Genomic DNA, 21,515 nt, shown 5'->3' with positions numbered 1-21,515 from the left:
TGCTGGTTAACAACATTCCTCAAAATATATTCTGTGTTCTGCTGAATAAGGAAAGTCATACAGGTTTGAAACGATAAGAGGGTGAATAAATGATGAAAGAATTCACATTTTTGGTTGAACTATCCCTTTAAGTCGGGCAAAAGATCATTTGTTTTCATTTTCCCAGTTTCTCTTTGCGGTTTTTAACATAGGGTGTTTTTTACGTCAATTCCTATTTTCTGTGTATGATCGGTTCCTGTCAGTAATTTTTGTTTGGGACATTACATAATCACCGTCGGATTCTCTGACTGATCATGTTTGAAAGGCATCTGACCTTGGTTGCTGTTTTTTTTCTGGCTGTCGCGGCCCGCCCCCTCAGGCATGGTGTGATTATATCACAGGAAGTAAAAACCTGCAAAAGAGGAAATATAAGCATTAATATATTACACTTTCTCTTTGAGCCAATACAATTATGCAACAGCAGTACATATACTGTGTAAAATAAAGTTTATGTTTAAGTGTAACTTTGCTACTTTATATTGTTACAATGTCAGTTGTATATGTAAATAAACAATGTTATTTTGTGTTACCTGGAACAATACAAGCAGTACTAACAATACAAATCGAGTTGAAACGTCAAATGGTTCCTAAAGCAGTTAATTCACAGATACTTCTGTTGAAAACATAACAGGGAAATAAGCCAAATGACAGTCAAACATGAAGATTAACAGGGAAACAAATGACCTGATAACTCATCTTTGGATATTGTGCCAAGGATTTTCCTCAGGCACATGTATATGTGAGAGTATGACATAAGAGATCCATAAGAGTGTACTGTACATTGTCATCCAATGTACAGTACACTTCCATTAGTTAAGACTGAGAAAAGCTACAAGCAAACTGCTCCTTTATCAGTGCTAGAGCACCTTCCGCTTCTTTCACTGGAGAAGGAAGACAATGACAAAAAAATCTAGAGGAAAAAATACAGAAGTTCGGAGCCAAAGCAATTAAAGAGCTGAAACTTGATAGATGCTGTTTGGGAAAGCGAGGAAGGGGGTCGCAGCCTTTCTTCGGAGGATTTCGTCTCGGTTTCTCTCCCTCTTTCAAAACAGAAGAGAAAGTCAAATCTGTGTAATGGTTGGCACGGCCACAAAAACCTGCAGCTCTCTTTCTCGAACGTGGAGCATGTGTCCTGTAAGCCTATTCGATGCAGGAACTTCAGGAAAAGGAAACAATCGGGATAGACAGGGCTCCTCTGTGAAGTGTTCATGTTTTACCCCGGCAGGACCCGTCTCCCACGTCACCTGGCCTTCGCTGCAAAGGCTCTCCCTTTGCCTGTCACTCAGATGAGGAGACCATCAGGGAAGAGTTTAACATCTGAGAGAAAAAAACCTCTTCCAGCCTCCCTTCATAACTCAAAGACAGAAACAGTTCACAGCATAGGGTAGAAATTCTCTTTTGTCTCTATTGACACTGCTCACGGTCTTTTCCTTTGCTTTGACTTATGAATCTCAATCTGCCATAAGAAAATCTATTTAAAGGGATAGTTCACCCAAAAATGAAAATTCTGTCATCATTTACTCACCCTCAAGTTGTTACAAGCCAGTATAAATTTCTTTGTTCTGGTCAACACAGAGAAAGATATTTGGAAGAATGTTCTGAGGCACCATTGACTACTATAGAAAGGAATATTAAAAATTAAAATGGTAGTCAAAGGTGCCCTAGAACTATTTGCTTTCCTAAATTCCTAAAAATATCTAATTTTGTGTTCAACAGAACAAAACAAATACACAATAATTTTCCTACTATGGTAGTCAACGACGCCTCAGAACTGTCAGTTGCTAAAATTCATCCAAATATTATTCTTTGTGTCCAACCGAACAAAGACATTTACAGTATACAAGTCACAATTTATTCATCTTTATGTCATTCAAGTCCTGTATGACTTGATGTCTTGTGTGGAATACAAATGAAGATATTTTGAGAAATGTCTCTCTGTGATTTTGTCCACACATTGGAATTCAATGGGGGCCAATGTTGTTTGGCTACTAGCGTTCTTTAAAACATCTTCTTTTGTGTTCTGCAGAGGAAAGAAAATCATACCGGTATGAAATGACATGAAGGTGAATAAATGATGAAAGAATTTTCATTTTTGGGTGAACTAACCATTTAAAAGACGTCCGGCATCAACACACATGAATTGTGCCGGCGTGTGCTTTAGTCTAGCTCTTGTTATTTAGTAAGCCCTGCTTGTCTCCATACTTGTTTGTCTCTTTTGCAGTGAAACGCTTAGAGCCATGCATAATGACCTGTTTTGGACGTCTCGCAACCAGACCAAATTAAAAATTACCCTGGCACTTTTCCACGCACTGTCCTTCGAAATGTTTCTCACCGCAGTCCCTGGGGTCATTTAGGGCCTTTTCCTCATTAAAAGGCATCTAACCTCCTGAAACTGCAAGCATGACGGTTGTACAACACTACAAGTCATTGCGGTTAAACCCCATATATACTTTTTTGGCTCCAGAGCTTGTTTGCTGCGAAATTCCAGAATACCAGAAACAGAACTGCGGTAAAAAATTACTCGCTACACCCCCCCCCCCTCCATTCTGACAACAGTTTCTAATAGTGAATAAAGTGTGGGGGAATGGAGGACGGGACAAGTCAAGTATTTTTGAGGCCGAGTGGAAATGAGCCAACATCTGGTTAGCCACCATAGAGGTTAGAATGAGCTTAGAAAGACTCCACTCTCCCTAATGCAGAGCAGGCAGTCCCAGAGTCGAAGTACATCTTCTAAACACCCTGACATGCTCCTCGAGCAAAATTGCAAACTCTGTCATAATGAAAAATGTGGAGAGGCAGGCCGTTTTCCACCCTGTAATTTTCATTACAGTTGCATCTCTGGTGGCATCATTCCAGGTGCATACTCTTACAGTCAGAGACAGAACCCATCGCTGACAGAGTCCTGTTACATGAGAACACAGCTGGACAGCTGTGTGCGTGTTCATGCCTGCACATGTGTGCGTGTTGTGTGTGCCGACTGGAGTAGAGGGAGTTTACTTGGATGTTGGATGACAATTATATGTTAGTGTGAGGGAGTTTTCTGTTTAGGATCACACTTTTGTAATACATTATAAAAGAGTCACTGACAATATATAGCCCAGCACGGGCATAATTTAGTTTTTGCAAGTGTCACTAGTTATTTTGCAACAAGAGAGGCAAAACATTGACTTAAGTTGCTTCTGCGGGTTTAAAGTAGCAAAGAGTGTTAAAACGTAATGCCTGTGTCAGTGATCTGTAAAAAATGATCAACACAATGATTTCATAATGCAAACAGAGTCTACTACTGTAAACAGTAAGTTCACGCCCAATGCATTACATCCATCTCGCTTAAACTCCCTGACACATAAACAGACGTGCATGTGAATGCGTGTGTTTGCTTAAAGCCTGAAGATGTTTTGGATGTTCAGCAGCTGACCCGTTCACAAAGCAAGGTCAATGCTGATGCAACCAAACACTTAAATAAACAAAGAAAACAGGAACTGGACTATTGTAGCCAATAGTGAGGAGGGTGGGGGGTGTCAGTACTAGGACTATTGTCTTCCACGCAGTTTTGAGGGGTATTGTTTCTTTTCCAGCTGACCTTTACATTTCCCTGCGGATCCGGACCACAACGCTGGCACCTCTCCCCCCTCCTGCCAGCACAGGACCCTGCAGTCCTTTCCTTGTTAAGTTAGACTACAAAGGCATCTAAACACAATGGAACATGTTTGGTTGGGGTGGGCACCCATACATATGCCGTTGGGGAAATAGATGGGCACTGATGCAGGCGTGAAAGCGGAGGGGCGGCGAGGAGGGACAGTAATGCAGGCCACGCTGTATGTGGTCCTCAGTCACATGTGGTTGTTTCAAGCCTTTGTTAAAAACAAAAGAAATATAAAAATCAATAAACATTTATATATAATTTTAATTATTGCTACATGTATGTGTTTATAAATAGAAAATTAATATGCACAGTACACAGAAATATAGGCATCTATTATATGTCATGATTAATTGCTTGATAGCCCTACTAAAACTAATAATTTCTTGTAATCTTTTACAGATGCTTGAAAATACCAGTTGAATGTTTTAACTTGAATATTTCACAATCTGCACATTTCCTGCATGCTGTAAAAACATGAAGTTGAGAAACCCTATAAGTTTGATGCAACAAACTTCAGGAAGTTTACTCAACTTTTGGGCCAAGTAGTTCACAAAACTCAATTTACCAAGTAATGTCACATGTCTTAACCAACTTAAAACAATTAGGCAACTTAATACAAGCAGATTTCCGAGTTAACCCAACTAAGGACATAGAGTCCAACCAACTCATTTTTGTAAATTTGTTATTTTTCTTTACATTTGTTATACACGTTGGTCAAGTAACTGCTTGAACAGTTGCAAGTAAAAGTTGAATTCACTTTCACTATTGAAGAAACACTGCATCGTACACTTAAGCCCAATTTATAGTTCTGCGTCGGACCTACGCCGTAGCCTATACGCAATAGGCGTAGGTATCTGACATGTTGAGATGATCCATTAGTGGTAAGAAAAACAGCTGTATACAGTAATACAGTCCATATGAGATGTGCAACAAGACTGTCCGCTCAAATGAACAATACGTTCGGTCATCGGGCCAGCAATAGTAGGGCCTTCCGTGACATTCAGATTATGAAAGAGGGTCAGTGACCTCATAATGACAAATGCGAGGAAGCTCACGAAGAAGTTCAAAAGACTATTTTCATTGGTTGTGCAGAGAAGTGTCATAATTACAAAGAAAGGCAACCGTTCCCAAGAGGCCGTACAGTAAGGGGAAGGAGATTTGACCAAGGGAGCCAAAGCATCCAAGTTCCTGGGGCGAAATAAAAGTGTCATCGGGTGCAGTGAAGAGTGAGGCTATAAAAAAATAAAACATTACCAGAGCTCTGAGATGTTGGCTGCTCCACCAGAAAAAAATCCACCAGAAAAAAATCCCTTGTCTAAGTGTATGTAACTAATTATAGAAGGAAAGTCTGGTTGCAAACTAGGGCACCTATAAAATAATAAGCGTCGGTCCATGAAGTACAAGGTGACTAAATAGTGTGCAGCCTCATCAATTAATCACGGATAGGAAGGGGGGGTTAATGGACTTTTTGTTGCAAGGAAAAGGAAGAGCTATGTCATACATCATGTTCAGAGCTTGGGAAGTTAAAGAGCTATATATTACAAACAGGAATGCCACAAGCGATCGACGATAAGAGATAAAAGGCAATGGATTTGGTGACTTGTGGGAACAAATGGATAATGGTCTAGAAAGTGTAGATGGGTGAACTGACAAAGAAATGCCTGGAACTTTGACCTTGATGAAAGAACACGGCAGTGGTGCAGACGGAAACCTGAAGTGATCGAGCGCAGGGGAGTTTTGCAGTAAAACAAAGACGGTTAAGAAGGTGGGGACGCATGACTCATGAAGGACGCTGCCAAGTCGGGCAGAAAGACGGTGAGGTTTTGAGTCACCAGACAGAGGACAGCATTTACAGCTGTACGTTTTCACACACCTGTACTTGGAAATGCTCGCAAACGCACCCATTACGTCACCACAACAAACACAAGACTCTTTGAGAAGGATGCGGTCAGCAAATGAAGCTCTCTCTCTTCCTCACCATCGACCACTTCATCTCTTCCCAAACCCATGAGTCTTTGAACGTCTTCCAGCTTCCTTCTCTTGGACTGGCTGCCAGTATATTATAATGTCGGAAATGCCGCTGTCTGAGGGAGATGGGTGTAAAGTCGGCCTCTCGGCTGCCTTGGGACTGATCGTGTTCATGTTGGAAGACTCGGAGGTCAGCGTGAGGGAGGGGGTCCCTGTCTGTGTTTGCATTACCTCTAGCTACCTCTATCAAAACTTCTACATGGACATCTGCCTGACAGATGCTCTTATCTGAAATCCCTAAAAGAAAATTATACTGCGACATCTGTGATACAAGGCCTGATGACAAGGCCAGACCAGTATTGCAGGAACATGTTGGCTTACAGTGTGCTGGTTTGGTTATGGTCTAGCTGGAGGTTCACCCAAAATTAAAAAGTCATTACTCAACCTCATGTCATTTAAAACCTGTATGACTTTCTTTTTTCTGAGAACACAAAAGAACATATTTTGAAGAACGCTGGCAACCAAACAATACTGGTCCCCATTGATTTCTGTTGTATGGACGGAAAACATTTCTTAAAATATCATCTTTTGTGTTACACAGAAGAAAGAGTCATATACAAGTTTTGACTGACATGAGGGTGAATAAATGATGAAAGAATTTTTATTTTTGGGTGAACTATCCTTTTAAAAAGTCTGGTAGGGACACCAGTGGTGAAAATATTGTTTTCTAATAGAACGTTTTCATAACCTACAAATCTTCACACATTACCTGGATTACAGCTTTGCAGTAAAAACACACTTATGATAAGAAAAACAATCATGGAATTTGAGCTGTACTTGTATGCGAGAACTGCATTGCACCTTTGATACTGGCTTTACAGCATCTTTTAGTAAGGGATGCAGAGGATGGAGCTGGGAAGCTCATCAGCCCAAATTCTTGTAGCTGGGTGCACTGGGAGGAAATGGGGATTTGGCTTATTCTGTCTGAACACTTAGGGGAATGTATTTGTCTCCTAAATTCATGCTAAACTAAGCAGCAAGGACAATTTTGAAAGTGAATAAGTGGATGATGAAAAGAGTTTTTTTCAAGCAAGGTTTTGCACGTTAACCTTCATATTCAAAGAGCCAAACATGCAGAGCGAAAGTTTGGCTGACTTCCTGCCTCTCAGTTCAGATTCCATGACGAATCCCGAACCCCATTCTTCCATTTGATATGACTAAAAAGGACAAACAATACCCTTTCTCCCTCAACCACCTAAATATATTCAAGATATTTTTTCCCTGAGATACGCTGCAACTTTCCAAACAACATAATAAGCTGGAAAAATATTGTAGTCATTTGCGAGGAGTTTTAGGAGCTCAAATCCGTGTGTTGACATTTCTAAGCTTTTTTGACCTCGACGATGGTTAGTGTTATGCTTTTACCACGTGTATGTGTTCTGCATGTCTGACGTGAAAATAAACATGAACTTACAGTAAAGCTCTACTGACAGACAAATACCAGTCACCAGTCACCAATTTGATGTGTGCACATCATGAAACACCACAGAATTTACTCACAAAAAAATATTATGATGTATTTCAAAATAAAAAAGCTAAGAGGTAAATTCAGCTTTTGTCCAAATCAATGATTTAACTGATCATATCATCAATTCCCAATGACCTAAACAAAACTTTTATCTGAACAGCAGTTTGAACTAAGAGGGTAAAATATGCAAATACAAAATCTCACTTGAAGTGACTGACATCCGCTCTATGCGTTTTTGTATTCCCGGGTGCAATAATGAGTGAGTAAATTGAGAACAGACGGGATTCATTGGGAAGTTTTATTTGTCCACCCCGAATAGTCAGCATTCCAGTTGCTTAAGAAAATAGTTTGCTGAGCAAGAGGGGGGCATTAGGAGCTGTTGAGAAAGACTTTAAATGGCTGACAAAAGATTTGATGCTGAAGGGGTTTCCAGTGCTGTTTCCTGTTGAGGAAAATGCACTGAAATAAATAGCTGTGGGTTTAGTCTATACTACCTGCATAAAAAGTCCCATATAGAAGAATTATTTTTGGTTCCCTAAAGAACCTTTCATTTTTAAAGACTTTTTATAGTCTAGAAACTTTTTCACTGCAAAGAACTTACAATGAGAGTGTTTCTTTTGTGGAACCACACAACCCAAAATGACAAATAAAGGAATTTACAAAAATTATAATTAATCTGTCTAACTAAAGAAAAAGAAACTGATATCATGACTGCATCAATGATGTGGTCATGTAGTGAGTGAGTGAGAGAGTGAGTGGGGGAGAGAGAGAGAGAGAGAGAGAGAGAGAGAGAGAGAGAGAGAGAGAATACGCTGATACACTTACTGTGCCATATAAATCTTGATTTTCAATTAAAATAAACTTCCAAACCGCAATTAGTATCCTAAAGTGGTATCACACACACTGTTGTAAGTTGTCTATAACGATATAAACATTATTAAACGTGACAATGCCTCGCTAAGTATTCAACAACATATAAGCTGTAACTTACCTTTCCAGTCGTGCTGATTGGAGACATCAAAAGTAACGCACCCAAAATACGCACTCCGTTTCCAACCCCTAATATCCCACTTTGATGAAAAGCACAAACAGTTTTTCTATCATTAGTTAGTATTCCTCCTTTGTTTGCCTAACTTCTTCGCAACGCGTCTCTTCACTTTTGATTTTAGTGTCCAATGCAACGCATGATGCTCCCGTGTTGAGTTTCCATTCTCGAGACGCGCGGCTGAGGTGTCATCCTCTCCTGATAGGCAGACTCTCATATATTACGGCTTGACATATTATATGAGTAACAGTCGCGCGTCACTCACTTAACAGACATTATGCGCCCGCGCCGTCTCCGGAGTAAAATCCACGAGAGAAAACGTCCTAACAAACAACGTTAGTTTGGAGCGATGCGCACAGTTTCCAGTAGGCTACATGTGTCTTGAGAGTAACTGAGAGAATTTGAGAAAAGTATTGGCGTGTCCCCCTTAGTAGGACTCGGACTCCTTGAACTTCCTGTCACTGTTAACTCCTTTACTGCTGCTGCTGTCCTCATTCATCATTTTCTTGAGGTAATATATCCAGTCACCCCAATAGCGTATAATTACGACGGATGAGTGCAAGGATCAGCGGTCGTTTATCACGTTTTGTGGAGCCATTAAAACGCGTTGAATTAGCCGGAGAGGTAATGAAGTGTTTCTTTCCCAGCATGGTTCAGTACGCTTTACGTTCTTTTGCGTTTGATTTTACAATTGCATATATTTGGCAGACGCTTTTATCCAATTATACGTTTTTTTCTGAGTATGTGCAATACCTGGGATCGAACCCATGACCTTGGCGTAGTACCGTGCTCTAACCACTGACTGAGCTACAGGACAGCGTTATATTTTATGTTATGTTTTGGGTTCCACAGATCCCGTGGCTACTATGTTAAAAAAATATTAGTAGAAGTAGACATTTAAGGTTTATAGCCACGTTTCTATTTTGGACCAGTATGACATCGCCAAAAACTGTAGGCATCATAAAAGGCAACAAAATTTTACAGGATTAAATTATAATCCATTGCATTCATTCTCTTATCAGTTTATGTTTGTTAGGAATACTTTTTTGTAATTATTTATTTTATTTCTTCAATGACATTTGAAATGTTTAGTCAAGTTAGGATAAGGTAAAGTCATTACACATCAACATCACAGTGTCAAGTTTTTTTTGGCTTTAAAATGGCCTTAGGGGATCTCAGACACCAGAACATGAGATTGAAATGGGCTGGTATAGCAATACCTGTAAAAGTGAAATAACCCAATTAAGCCATGCCTTCACCTTGAAGAGTAATGCTTGTTAAATTTATCCTGTAGTGTGAGGAATACTCTGACAAGTCAATGCAAGCAGTGTCTTAAAACCATCATCATAAAGGTTTGTCGTGTGTCTGAGATCACCCTCCCTTTACTCAAGTAAATGTTTGGGGGTAATGATAAAGTATGTAAAAACTTGACTGAGAGAACACAATTTGGCTTCCACAATTTATTTAAAGGCGTTTATCGAAAATAATCATTACATGTGAAATCCGTGTTTAACACGACTAAAATTAATCTGTTGACACTGGAATTTCACTGGAAAGCAAATAGACATGCTATTACAGCAGCACAATGTTATCAGGCGTCATAAAATGAATGAATGATTAGATAATAAGGCCCATTTATTTTATGAATTCAATTTCATTCACTTTAATTGATATGACAACCACGGAAACACATATTTACGCAATAAATTGAGATAGAGAATGTAAACTTCAGACAAAATATTTACAAGAATAAAAGATGTGGGTGCAGATCCAAGGCATTCCAAGACCACATTCTAGACAAACAAACAGACCGTTGGATCTGGAGAGCATTGAGGTGCGTGACCTTCCGTGTGGTGAATGGGTTTATTTTGCACAGATAAGCTGAAATGCCATGAGCATTGTTTGAATGAGGCTTTTACCACAATGTTAGGAATTCTTGTCCTCAGCTGTAGATGAATTACCTTAGTGCAAACAGGCTGAGCAATAATGGAAGTATGTCGTTGTTGAGGTTTACTTCAGTGGAGTCATTAGAGACAGCCATTATAATAGAGAACAACACTGTTTATATACAGTATAGTAGCCTGTATGTCATGGAAGAGACAGGGGCACACTGGGAGGTTGTCACAAGGGCTAAATCTCAGTCTTCTTAAGGTTTTAAATCTAAAAGAAAGGCAAGTGTAGAAAAAGTGTGCTAAATTAACTTTTACTTTTTCATGGAAATTACAGTGGTAATGTTAAATAGTATTTGTCTGACATTGAAAACATGACATTAAAGGTCAAATATGTAATTTTATGGAGGATCTATTGACAGAAATGCAATATAATATACATACCTATGTGTTCAGAGGTGTATAAAGAGCTTACATAATGAAGCATTTTATTACCTTAGAACGACCTATTTCTATTTACATACAACGCGGGTCCTCTTGCATGGAATTCACCATGTCGTCAGTAGCTCTAAACGGACAAACTGCTCTAAAGAGCGCGTTTCATAAATAAGTTATCTTTAAGCGAAAACATAACAACATCTTTGTCCTTTGTCAGCCACCGTAGTGCTTTGAGGCGTTGGTTGCAATTCACAACCTCACCCCTAGATGCCACTTAATTTCATACACTGGACCTTAAAAAAATAAAACTTATTGAGAAATATTTACTAGAGTAATCTGTGTTACTAGCCTTGACTGCCCGTTACACTCATTTTTACATTGTTTCTAAAAGGATAGTGGACCCTTTAAACAAAAGCTGTGATGTTTCTTAGTGACTGCTATATGACAAAACTTCATGACCTTCAGGAAGATGCTAAATGAAAAGTTCAGAGCAAGCACAGAATATTAAACAAGCATAAAAATATCTGAAAGAGAAAATTGATGGAATGCTACATTTTTAACTTAAGCTGTTGCTGAAGCTGTTTTTCCACAAATAATATCAGGAATTGTTATCACTGTATACTTCAAACTGTCTACTTATATGGCACCAACTAAAGCTCTGCTGGAGCCTTTTGTCCACCAGAGAATTTTAAACAGGAAATTGAACCTGAATTTTAAAAGCTAACACATCACTAACTTGGCAAAGCAATTATACTAAAGGAATTTTTGCATTTCAGCATTAGATGCCATTGGATGTAGGCCAAACAGTAGTGTCTAATGTTTTTGCCTGACTCTGATGATGGCCTAAACAGTGAAGGTATGCTTGAAGGTAGATATATGACACAGGGCTTCAACACGGAGAGATAAAATGCAAGGGAGCTTACACCAAAGATTTTACCATCTGTCTTTTCTGTTTCCTCGGACAGACATAACATAGACCTATTTTCTAGAGACAGTCACGATCAGCAGAAAAAACATCAGGATAGATGGTGAAAGCCAAGGGAGCTGCTATCTAATGATCCATCATGTTAGTGTGCTAGATCCAGGCGAAACGGGGTGAAAAAGCTCACCACAGCTGAAAGCGTTTTACAAGAGAAAGACCATAGATTAGGCTTCGCTCCCATCCAAAGCCACACGCAAATGACCTAGATATAAAAAGCAGAGGTTGGGCCCAGTTCCCTTACCCATTTCGAAAAGAGAAAACCTGGAGGAAAAACGCATGTTTGACATAATGGTCAACAACTCTGACCCAGAGCTGTTGATCAGGCGGAGATGCCATTAAACCACAAGACTGGCAACAGTCAGTCAACGCCTCCCTCCAGGAGGTGACCAGTTACCACCGCACCGCATCTCAGCATGAGAATTTAATCATCGAGTTTTGACTAATCACTGTCTTGCACGTGTTCACTGAAGTCACCAGGTAATTGGTGACAGCAATGTTGGCAGAAATCGCAGCCACCTTTGAGCATGAGTCAATTTCAAACCGGTGGGGTCACCGCTAAGAAACCACAGGCTTGAACAAATTATCCATGATTCATATCCGCAGTGGGAGGGTGGATGGGAGTGCATATGCTTTCAGAGCTTTTGGAGGCCTGTAGGTGAAGGCCAATTACCAATTGTGAAGGCCAATCGTGAAACAAAATGATTAAAGCATTAGACAATGGATGTAATTGCTTCTCATATGTTTGTCATTTGTAGAATGGTGGAGCTACACTGCAGCTGTAACAAAAGATGTTACTATAAATGCTACACCATACAATACCATATTAAAGAATTGTGTTTCCATCTTTGTTGCTACAGTTTTGGAAGCACCAATTTTTTGTTCTGAAATGACTGTAACCCTGTGTACAAGTCATTGTGATGAGTCTTTAGCTCAAAGGTGTTCCGCTGGGTTCAGGTCTGGGACCAGTCGAGTTCTTCCAACTAGACTGATTCAATCATTTCTTTTTGAATCTTGCTTCATGTACAGGATCTTTAGCATGTAGATGTGTGCTCACGAAAATGACTAAAGTAGTCAAACCTGTTTATGAGAAGGGGGCGTCCCAATACTTTTGTCCATATAATGTATCTCAGGATATCATGTTCCATTGACTTATAGGTTTGTCTCATATCATTATACAGTAAGTTTATCGAAAGTAAAAACTGCAAGTGTCTCTAAGAACATGAAAAATACTTAAACTTCATAAAGATTTCTGTTTGTCACTTGATTGTTCAGACAGACAGGAAATAAAAATCTCTCCACAAGAAGCCATTGTGAAGAATAAATAGCACTCCCCGTTCATTCATATCAAGATATAATTTGCTTCAGGGTTAGCATTGTCTGCCAAGAGAAGATCCATAAATTTATTGCTTATGAGGGAACAGGTCAAGTGGAATAACGTGACAGTTAGCCGAACTCCAAACCATTGAACCCTTGACTATTGCTTTCAGTAAAAAAATGACCCACAGGAAATGGCTGGAGCCTTTTGTGAAAGTAAACAGAGGGCTTACATCCTGTCTCTGTCCATCTTCGAACTACACGCAATGGCTGAGTGTGAGATCAATGCTCTGTCTGTGGCTCCAGTTTTGATCCGCATACACCACAAGTCTCTGTGAAATGCAGGCCAGGGCTCCACACCTGTTACTGGGGCAACAGGGAATAGGGAGGTGCTGCGTAACTCACGATCTCTTACCACAGCTGGTGGTAGTAACGCTGTTCAAGTCCCTTCATTTTCCATCCCTGTAAACGAATGCTTGAAATGCTTGAACAGAGAAAATGGACAAAACACATTAACTATAGCACGATTGCTCATATTTAAACTTGTTTGAAGAACATGTAGTACAAAGTTTAAAAGGATGAAACACACATCTTTGGTGGGTTTCAGTGTACCGTCTAATTTGTCCACCCATAATCCCAAAAGCTTTCTTTTGTAAGGGCAGCTGTGGGGAAGTCCACAAACAGTGACCACCCAGAGAAAAGCGAACCAAAGTTATAGTCCTGTGTGTCAATTGTCTTTTGTGTGATCCAGTTTTCCACTCTTATTTCCCATTTCCTCAAAAAGTCCATCCACATGTTGAGATGTCAGTCCTGACCAGGGCAAGTAACTATTTTTGGTGCCTGATACAGTAACCAGCAAATACCTAACAGAGTAAATTAGATGACCCTACATCTGAACTATTCTCAGATTCTCAGTGAATGATGTCACATCGCCTGACATGTAATGAAAAGGGGCATAAAACTCTGTGGGAGAATATCAGGCTATATGCCGGGTTTTTTTTGTTTACCAGGCATTTGTTTTGTTTATTAGTTTATTTTTACTGTAAACCATGTTTACTCTCCTCTCTTGGCACAAAATGCAAAATACTTCAAACATAACAGGTAACACACCACATCTGTTTTGATAACACACACTCAGTATGGGCACGTCTTCTGGTATGAAACATCTAATTTTATGTTTACAGACATTGTAAATTTTGCATACTACACGGTCCTGTTATTGCAGCAAAGCTGAAATCCAATTTCTTGGGCGGTACAAGAAACATGCAGTGTTATTGCTGACTATAACTATGTTTTTCGAAAGCTAGTAAATATTTTATATGCACCAAATGCATATAATCTCTAAACATTAAGGTCATACGTCTTGTGTTTATTTGTCTTTTTGAAAAATCGACATAATCAGATTAGAGGTTGACTGGAAAATACATGCAAGGATAACATACAGTCATTATAGCAGTCGAATAAAGCAGTCATTATACAAAAATGTCATAATGTCACAATTGACCAATTAGAATCACGTAGAGAATGTAATAAAAAGGCTGCACTGCTGACATGCAAGGCTAACACATGCACACCACATAACAACTTGTCCAAATCCTAAAGAATATGCCATATGAATGTGTACAAGAAAGATTGAATTTTAAGTTGCAGCACAAATATTATATGCATGTATTGCCTTTTTTAATCTGACTTCTGCACATCCTTTCATGCAGTCAGATCTTTTTAGTCATCGCAGGTCGCAAAGTGACAGTTTCAAGCTTCAGGGCATGTCTGATGTGCCAACAGCAGCTGTGTGGTAATCGGATCTGGTAAAGAAAACAGGCGAACTGTGAACTGATTTTTATAAAATGATAGCTGTAACCTGATGGAAATCTTATAAAGTTATAACCCCCTATATAAAACTAAGTTTCATCTCAATACTCATAGTAAACTTTTTCTGTGCCTTTAGAACACAGAAGTGGTACCTCCTAGTCCTGAATTTGTGAACAGTAACCATTTATTTTCTCTTTGTCAGCATATTTCTAGTTTTGACATCACAAGTACCTGTTACATTATAAAAAAGTGCATGTGTGAGAAATGCTAGTATCACTGAATGTTGAAAACTGGCTGAATGAAAAAGAATCGAAATTCTTCTGAAGATCCCTTTAATATCCCAATAAATCCGGTTTGGAATGCATCAATGGTTTTAATCAAATCCAACACTTGATGTAAGTGATGCGAGCATTACAAATCAATGAAATAAAAAGCATTTGACAATAATGTCATGTCATCAGTGGGAAAATGTACAAGTTATGCAATTAAATACACAAGCATCTTTGCTCTCTGTTACAAAACTGTTATATTCCGACATTAAATATTGCACAAACAAAACCATACATTTTCATACAATTTTCTCACCATAGGCAGATGTGGCAAGCAAATAAGGTTTATTTTGGCCCCTGAAATCCAGTGTTTAAAAGGCTAAGCCAAAAATAAACCAAGCATTGGTTTTGGTATCTGGCTTAGGGCTGGTCTTACTGTTTGTGACCTCTTTTCTAAGAGATCCACAATCACCAAACATGGAATTCCGAGACAGGATGAAACTTTAACCAAAGACATTCCATTTTGGGTTATCAGCAGATGAAAAACGGTTGGATGATAAATGCGTCCAACAGACTTTGACCTCGCTCATTCACGCCACAACACTTAATCATGTAATTTTTGTAACGTAAGGGAAAAGACAACACCTCTGAGGGGTATGAATCCAAATATCTGTTTAGACAGCCTTACTTATAAAAGAGAACTAACCCACCCAGCACAAAGCATGAACATGCATGTCCGCAATAAAATAAATTGCCACAGAACTAAATAACAGAACATTCAAGTACTCCACACAGTGCATGAAGTGAACAATATTTCACACAGAACAAGGTTTATACAGCTTATCAGACCAAAGCATATTCTTACTCAACAAATCAACGTTCTACACACGCAAAGCAAGTGCACTTTCTCCCCGTCAACATATAACACATCTTAGCAAATTAAAATGCTATTTACATTTTTGAATCAGCCCCAAACATTCTTTCCTTCTGATTTTTATCTTGCAAAAATACAATGGCGCTTATGTAGAGCGGGGAAAGGAGGGAAAGTGAAAGAGCGAGTGAGAGAGTGGGGGAGAGAGAGTGAGGTATGATGACCTTAAACAACTTCATGTTCAACATAAAACTGAGGCGTCTCTCATCTGCACAAATCACTCATTTCAAAATGACACAAACCTACAATTCATACTGAGCCATAATACGATTCATTGCTTATAAAGTGTGCCACACACATATACTTGGCTGGCACACACATTTTATCAAGTTGGTATTCAGGACTGTGATCTTAACAATAGATACAATGGAGAAAAAAACATTACAGCTGCAGTCTGGAAACATTTTAGCAACAGTTAGTTTTATACTGGGAATGTGTCATCCAAGACAATGCGGTGGAGCTCATTGGTTCTGTATGTGGATTTGTTTATTTTGGCAAGGCATATCATAAAGTATATAGCCAAAAGATGACAAGAATTTAAGATGGATTTCAGATTTTTACCTACATAATAATTTTCTAAAAGAGGACACTTAAGATGATATGCAAGTGTTTTACAAATAAATCCAGAACACTAGACTTAGTTCGCACTGGTCAGGTTTGCTTTAGTCCAGTCTGTCACGATCAATCAAGAAATATCTGGGCACTTCGCTGAAACAACAAATTTCATAGTCAAAGTGATAGGACAGATTGGGAAAACACAAAAACTTAGTCCTTCTTACTTATATTTCTCTTAAAGGGATATTTCACCCAAAATTGTTCTGACATTATTTATTAACCCTCAGATTGTTTCAGACCTGCATTAATTTCTTGTTCTGCTAAACACAAAGGAAAATATTTGGAAGAATGTCAGTAACTGAACAGATCTCATCCCCCATTGACTCCCATAGTATTTATTTTCCCTACTATGTCAGTAAATGGGGATGAGATCTGTTTGGTTACTGACATTCTTACAACTATCTCCCTTGTGTTTAGCAGCACAAAGAAAAGGTAGCACTTTATTTTACAGTCCTGTTACCCATGTACATACTATGTACTTACTATATAACTGCATAATTACTATGTACTAACCATGAACCTACCCCTAACCCATATTAAGTAATTATAGTATAGTATAGTATTTTGTTGGGTAAGTACACTATAAGTACACTGAAACTGCATGTACTGTAAAATAAAGTGCAACCCTAACTATCCCTTTAAAATAAGAAAGCAGACTTTGGTTACTCTGTAGCGCAGCTCGAAAACCCCACTTACACATCCAATACAGATCACAGATGTTGATATAAAACAAGCTTTTGTCTCATAGAAGGAGATACGGGATGATGAAACGATACTCATCTATTTTTCATTTCCGAGGCATTTTATAATCTCCAGATATCTTTGAATAAGCAATCATGCTGTGAGCCCGGCTCTTCTTAATTTGGCCTTTTTCAGTGCCGGTCTTTCTTCGAAACTGCCACCAGACTTCCCATTTATAGGCAGGGAGACTGGCGACTTTAGGAAGAAACGAAATAAAGAATGGACGTCAGGACGGAGTTGGGAGGGAGGTCGGACTGTGTCGTGGGAACAGCGAGCCGAGTCTGGATCGCTAAAGTTTACCCTCGAGAGGGTTCACAACTGCTTTCAATTTGAGATGGGGGTCACTCAAATTACAGTCCCCTTTCCGCCAAGATCCGATCCATGGCCCCCCCTCCCCCCCGCTCTGCTCAAGCCCGGCCCTCTCTACGCTGTAGAAAGCCAAAGCCGTGACATCATCAGGAGCGCTGACTTTCACCCCGGCGCACTCTTTCCTGCTTCTCTCTTTATCACCCATGTCATTTATCATAACCCTGACTTTCCAGATTTTCGACATCTCTTTTCACCCCTGTGGTTCTGTCTTGGCTCTGTCCTCTGGTTTGAATCAGCTGGGGTTTGTGTGTTGGTCTTCTGGTGTTCTTCAGTGTAGTCTGTTGTCAGGCACTAAAGATGTGGTGACGGGGCCGAGAGGTGCAGAGGGCTACAGCGGTGGAGGCACTGATGCGGGGTCAAAGGGGTCATGGGTTTTATTAGGGTAAACAACACTTCAGAGCAACAAACTCACTGCAGGAGAGAAAACCATATGAGCCTTCCCACACCTCAACTTTCATGGGTTTGTTCTTTGAAGCAAAACAATATCCGAGAGACCAGAAAAGACAATTCAAGCTGCCCTTAAAATTGTGTGAATGTCATTGCATTAGATGATTAGGAATATTTCAACTTGCATTAAAGGTGCAGTTTGTAAAAACCGCCGCTATGGATCACGATCAAAACAACAACAATGCCATAGCTTGTGAAGGAGCGTGGAATGATGGGATCTGTTGTCTTCAACTCCACCGCTGATGGCCATCAATCAGAAATGAATGAGAAATCATGTTAGCGGATGAAGTCAAGTTTTATAAATGTTGCGAATAATTGTGGTCCATAAATAAGTGACTGCTCGAAACAAGCTAGTGGCTTGCTAGACGCTAGAAACTATACTTCAGCATTTGTCAATGACACTGTTGTCATGCGGTTTCTACGTCAGTAAAGGCGGTAACAAAGGGGAACGCGGATATGATGCCATAGACAGGCGACTGCACAGCCCCGTGTCCCTGTTTAGAATGGCGATTTTCTCACGATTTACAAGTAGTTTGAGATATTGTAAGTACTCAGCTGAACAAAATATATAACACTAGCTTAGTGGTTTTTGGATATTTTACTGCAAAGTTGTTACAAACTGCACCTTTTTGGTTCACCCAAAAATAAAAATTCTGCCATCGTTTACTCATCCTCATGTCATTCAAAACCTGTATGTGACTCTTTCTTCTGTGGAACACAAAAGAAGATATTTTGAGAAATGTCTCAGTGGTTTTGTGTCCATACAATGGAAGTCAATTGGGACCAAAGTTGTTTGGTTATCAGCGTCGTTCAAAATATCTTCTTTTGTGTTTTGTCAGAAAAAAAGTTGTACAGGTTTGGATTACCATAAGGGTGAGTAAAATTAAACTTATTTTCTAGAAATTTGCATGATCACACATTTATAGCAGAACCTTTCACAATAAGACATTTGCTGCAAAACAAACCAATGATATACTATTTAAAATAACAAAAGAGAAAATTTTGACGTGCACTCTTAAAAATAAAGGTACTTAAAAGGTTCTTCACCACAGTGATGCCATAGAAGATCCATTTTTGGTTCCACAAAGAACTCTTCAGCCAAAGGTTCTTTAAAGAACCACCTCTTTCTTACTTTTTTATAATCTAAAGAACCTTTTTAGCCACAGAACCTTTTGTGAAACAGAAATGTTCTTCAGATGTTAAAGGTTCTTTATGGAACCAAAAGGTTGTTCTATGACATCAAAGAACCTTTTGAAGCACCTTTTTTTAAGAGTGTGCTCTGGTTGTTAAATGTAGTGGAACATGTCTATATTTAATGTGTCAATTCTGCGAGGACACCTGGCTTTTAGTTTAAAAATAAAAGCTATACTGTTGCATCTTAGGTTTTGTATTTGTTATCTAATGCAACATACATTTACAAGTGTGACTTAGATATCAAAATATACGCGTGAGGCAACTGTATACATTTTTTAGGTTCTTCGAGGTCAAAAGTACACCTATTGCAGTCTGTTTTACACTAAACCTTAAGGCAAGATAATGCTTCACAAAGAAATAACGTGTGCTTGGGTGCATTAGGGGACTTGGCGCACTCATATTCAAGGAATGCAGAGCATCTCTGCAGTTAGTAGGGCAGCTGGTGTTATGAGTGAGGAGGGGGGTGTCACACTAAATAAGCACAATTACACTCGTGCGAGACGGAAACCAGATGACCACGGGCACTGACAACATGCAGGGGTTACTTAGGTCAAGGCTCAGATACACACTCGAAAGAGCATTTACAACGTGCTTGAGCACTGCTCTAGACGAATGAGAAGGCTTGCTGGGGCTCTTTGTAAACACGGCGCATTTCCCACACTGGACCTTCCGACCTCCTATTGCACCTCCGCCAATTGCTGCATCTACAAACCTGCCAAATTTATCGCACTAAAGATTAGTAGGGATTAGCGAGACTTGCAAACTTTGTATCTCATACTTCAGAGTGAATTCGACTGATCTTTTCGAACTGCATGGCTCATTGGTTTGTTCCTGGTTCCACACAAAGATGTCCTAGTACGCCACGCACAGGGTGATTAGACTTTTCTCGTGTTCTCCTGCCTTGCTGGTTTGTGTGAACGGAGGGGGGGTTTTACATGACTGGGAAATGAGCTAATCGCTCTGTCTTTATGACCTAATTTCAGAGCACTCGGTTTTTGGAGACAAAGAAATGCTACTCCAAAAGCTGCTCAGAGCGTGAGGGACTTTCTCTTACATTCAATCTAACATTTAAAAGGGAAGAAATAAAAGATTATAAATTAGGATCACTTTGCCTTTAGCTCATCAAACAACTACAGCTGTATGCTGTAGTTTTATTGTTGTTGTTGAAGGTGAGGGTATTTAGACAAACCTTCATTTATATATGAGCATATTAGTTTTTACTTACTGGATGCTAAGGGGTTTAGAACAGGATGTAAATGATGAATGATCTCATTTTTCCAGTCTACGTGCCAATGGAGACTTGCTATTTGAATAATATAGTTTTTTTTACCTACCTAAGGATTAACTTGTGTATCTGGAATACATTTTTGATTAAAATGCTGTGTGACACGTTATGTTAGAAAAAAACAGACTCTGAAATTCTGACTTTTTCATTTCTTTGCTTTCCTTTAGACCAGGGTTCCTAAAAGGGGTTCGGGAACCCCTAGTGGTTCACGATGGAATTGCAGGGGGTTCGTGAGGTACACTGTATGTCTACCACTGCACATACATACGCGTTGTTTCTATTACTTTGAAAATAATTTACATTACAAAGGAATGCGTAGAAATATCAATAGTTATGTAAAAACTCATAAAAAAATGATGTTGTTGATGTTGATGATGTAAACATGCAAATGTGCAATTAAATGACTGAAATATTTACTGCCTCGCGAGGTACCTCTTGGGTAGCCTACGTCAAGTAAATGTGTTGGGTTCGGCTGACAAAAAAGTTTTTAAACCCATGCTTTAGAGCCAAATTAAAATCCACCATTACCCTCTAGTGGCCATCCAGATGAAACAACCCGTTGCTTGATTTTTGGTGTTTTGAAGAAACTGCGTTTGTCTCAAAAACTCAAGCTTGTTGTCACGTTTTAGGCTTGCTTTGCAATGCCATTTTGGTTCTGCACATACTTTATGTAAATTTTTCTTTAAAAAAAAAAACTAAATATTTGTTAATGTTTTTAAGAATATGATTTGAGAATTCCAATGCTTCAAACTAAAATCTTTTTTCCACAACATAGGCCTATCTATATTTTATGTAGGATACCATTTGCAGCAGCATTTAAAATAATTATATAAAAGAAACATTTCATAAAAGTATCAGTTTGCCATCAGAAATTAATGAATGAATTAATAATTGTATAAAATGACATACTGTGTACAACACGCGTGACAACCTCCCCTAGTCTGATATTTATGGGGGAAAATCCTTGCCCTAAGAACACAGTGGACTTTTAAATGTTTTATTAAAA

At 39.1% G+C, this 21,515-nt stretch overlaps 1 protein-coding gene across 1 annotated transcript in view; it reads right to left on the bottom strand.

Annotated features, from left to right (window-relative positions):
- Positions 1-8,601, bottom strand: part of LOC130564738 (pleckstrin homology domain-containing family G member 2-like) — a gene marked incomplete at its 3' end in the record, with an annotated part of 38,115 nt that extends 29,514 nt beyond the window's left edge. Inside the window, exons 1-2 of the mRNA XM_057351091.1 lie at positions 8,170-8,601; positions 314-391 (exon numbers count right to left, since the gene is read on the bottom strand). Coding sequence (XP_057207074.1) covers positions 314-362 — 49 coding nt within the window. The remainder of the gene's footprint in view (positions 1-313; positions 392-8,169) is intronic.
- Positions 8,602-21,515: the final 12,914 nt, after the last annotated feature.

The sequence above is a fragment of the Triplophysa rosa genome, linkage group LG14 (assembly GCF_024868665.1).
Source record: "Triplophysa rosa linkage group LG14, Trosa_1v2, whole genome shotgun sequence".
Classification (NCBI taxonomy): Eukaryota; Metazoa; Chordata; class Actinopteri; order Cypriniformes; family Nemacheilidae; genus Triplophysa; species Triplophysa rosa.
This window is presented reverse-complemented; position numbering and strand designations above follow the sequence as displayed.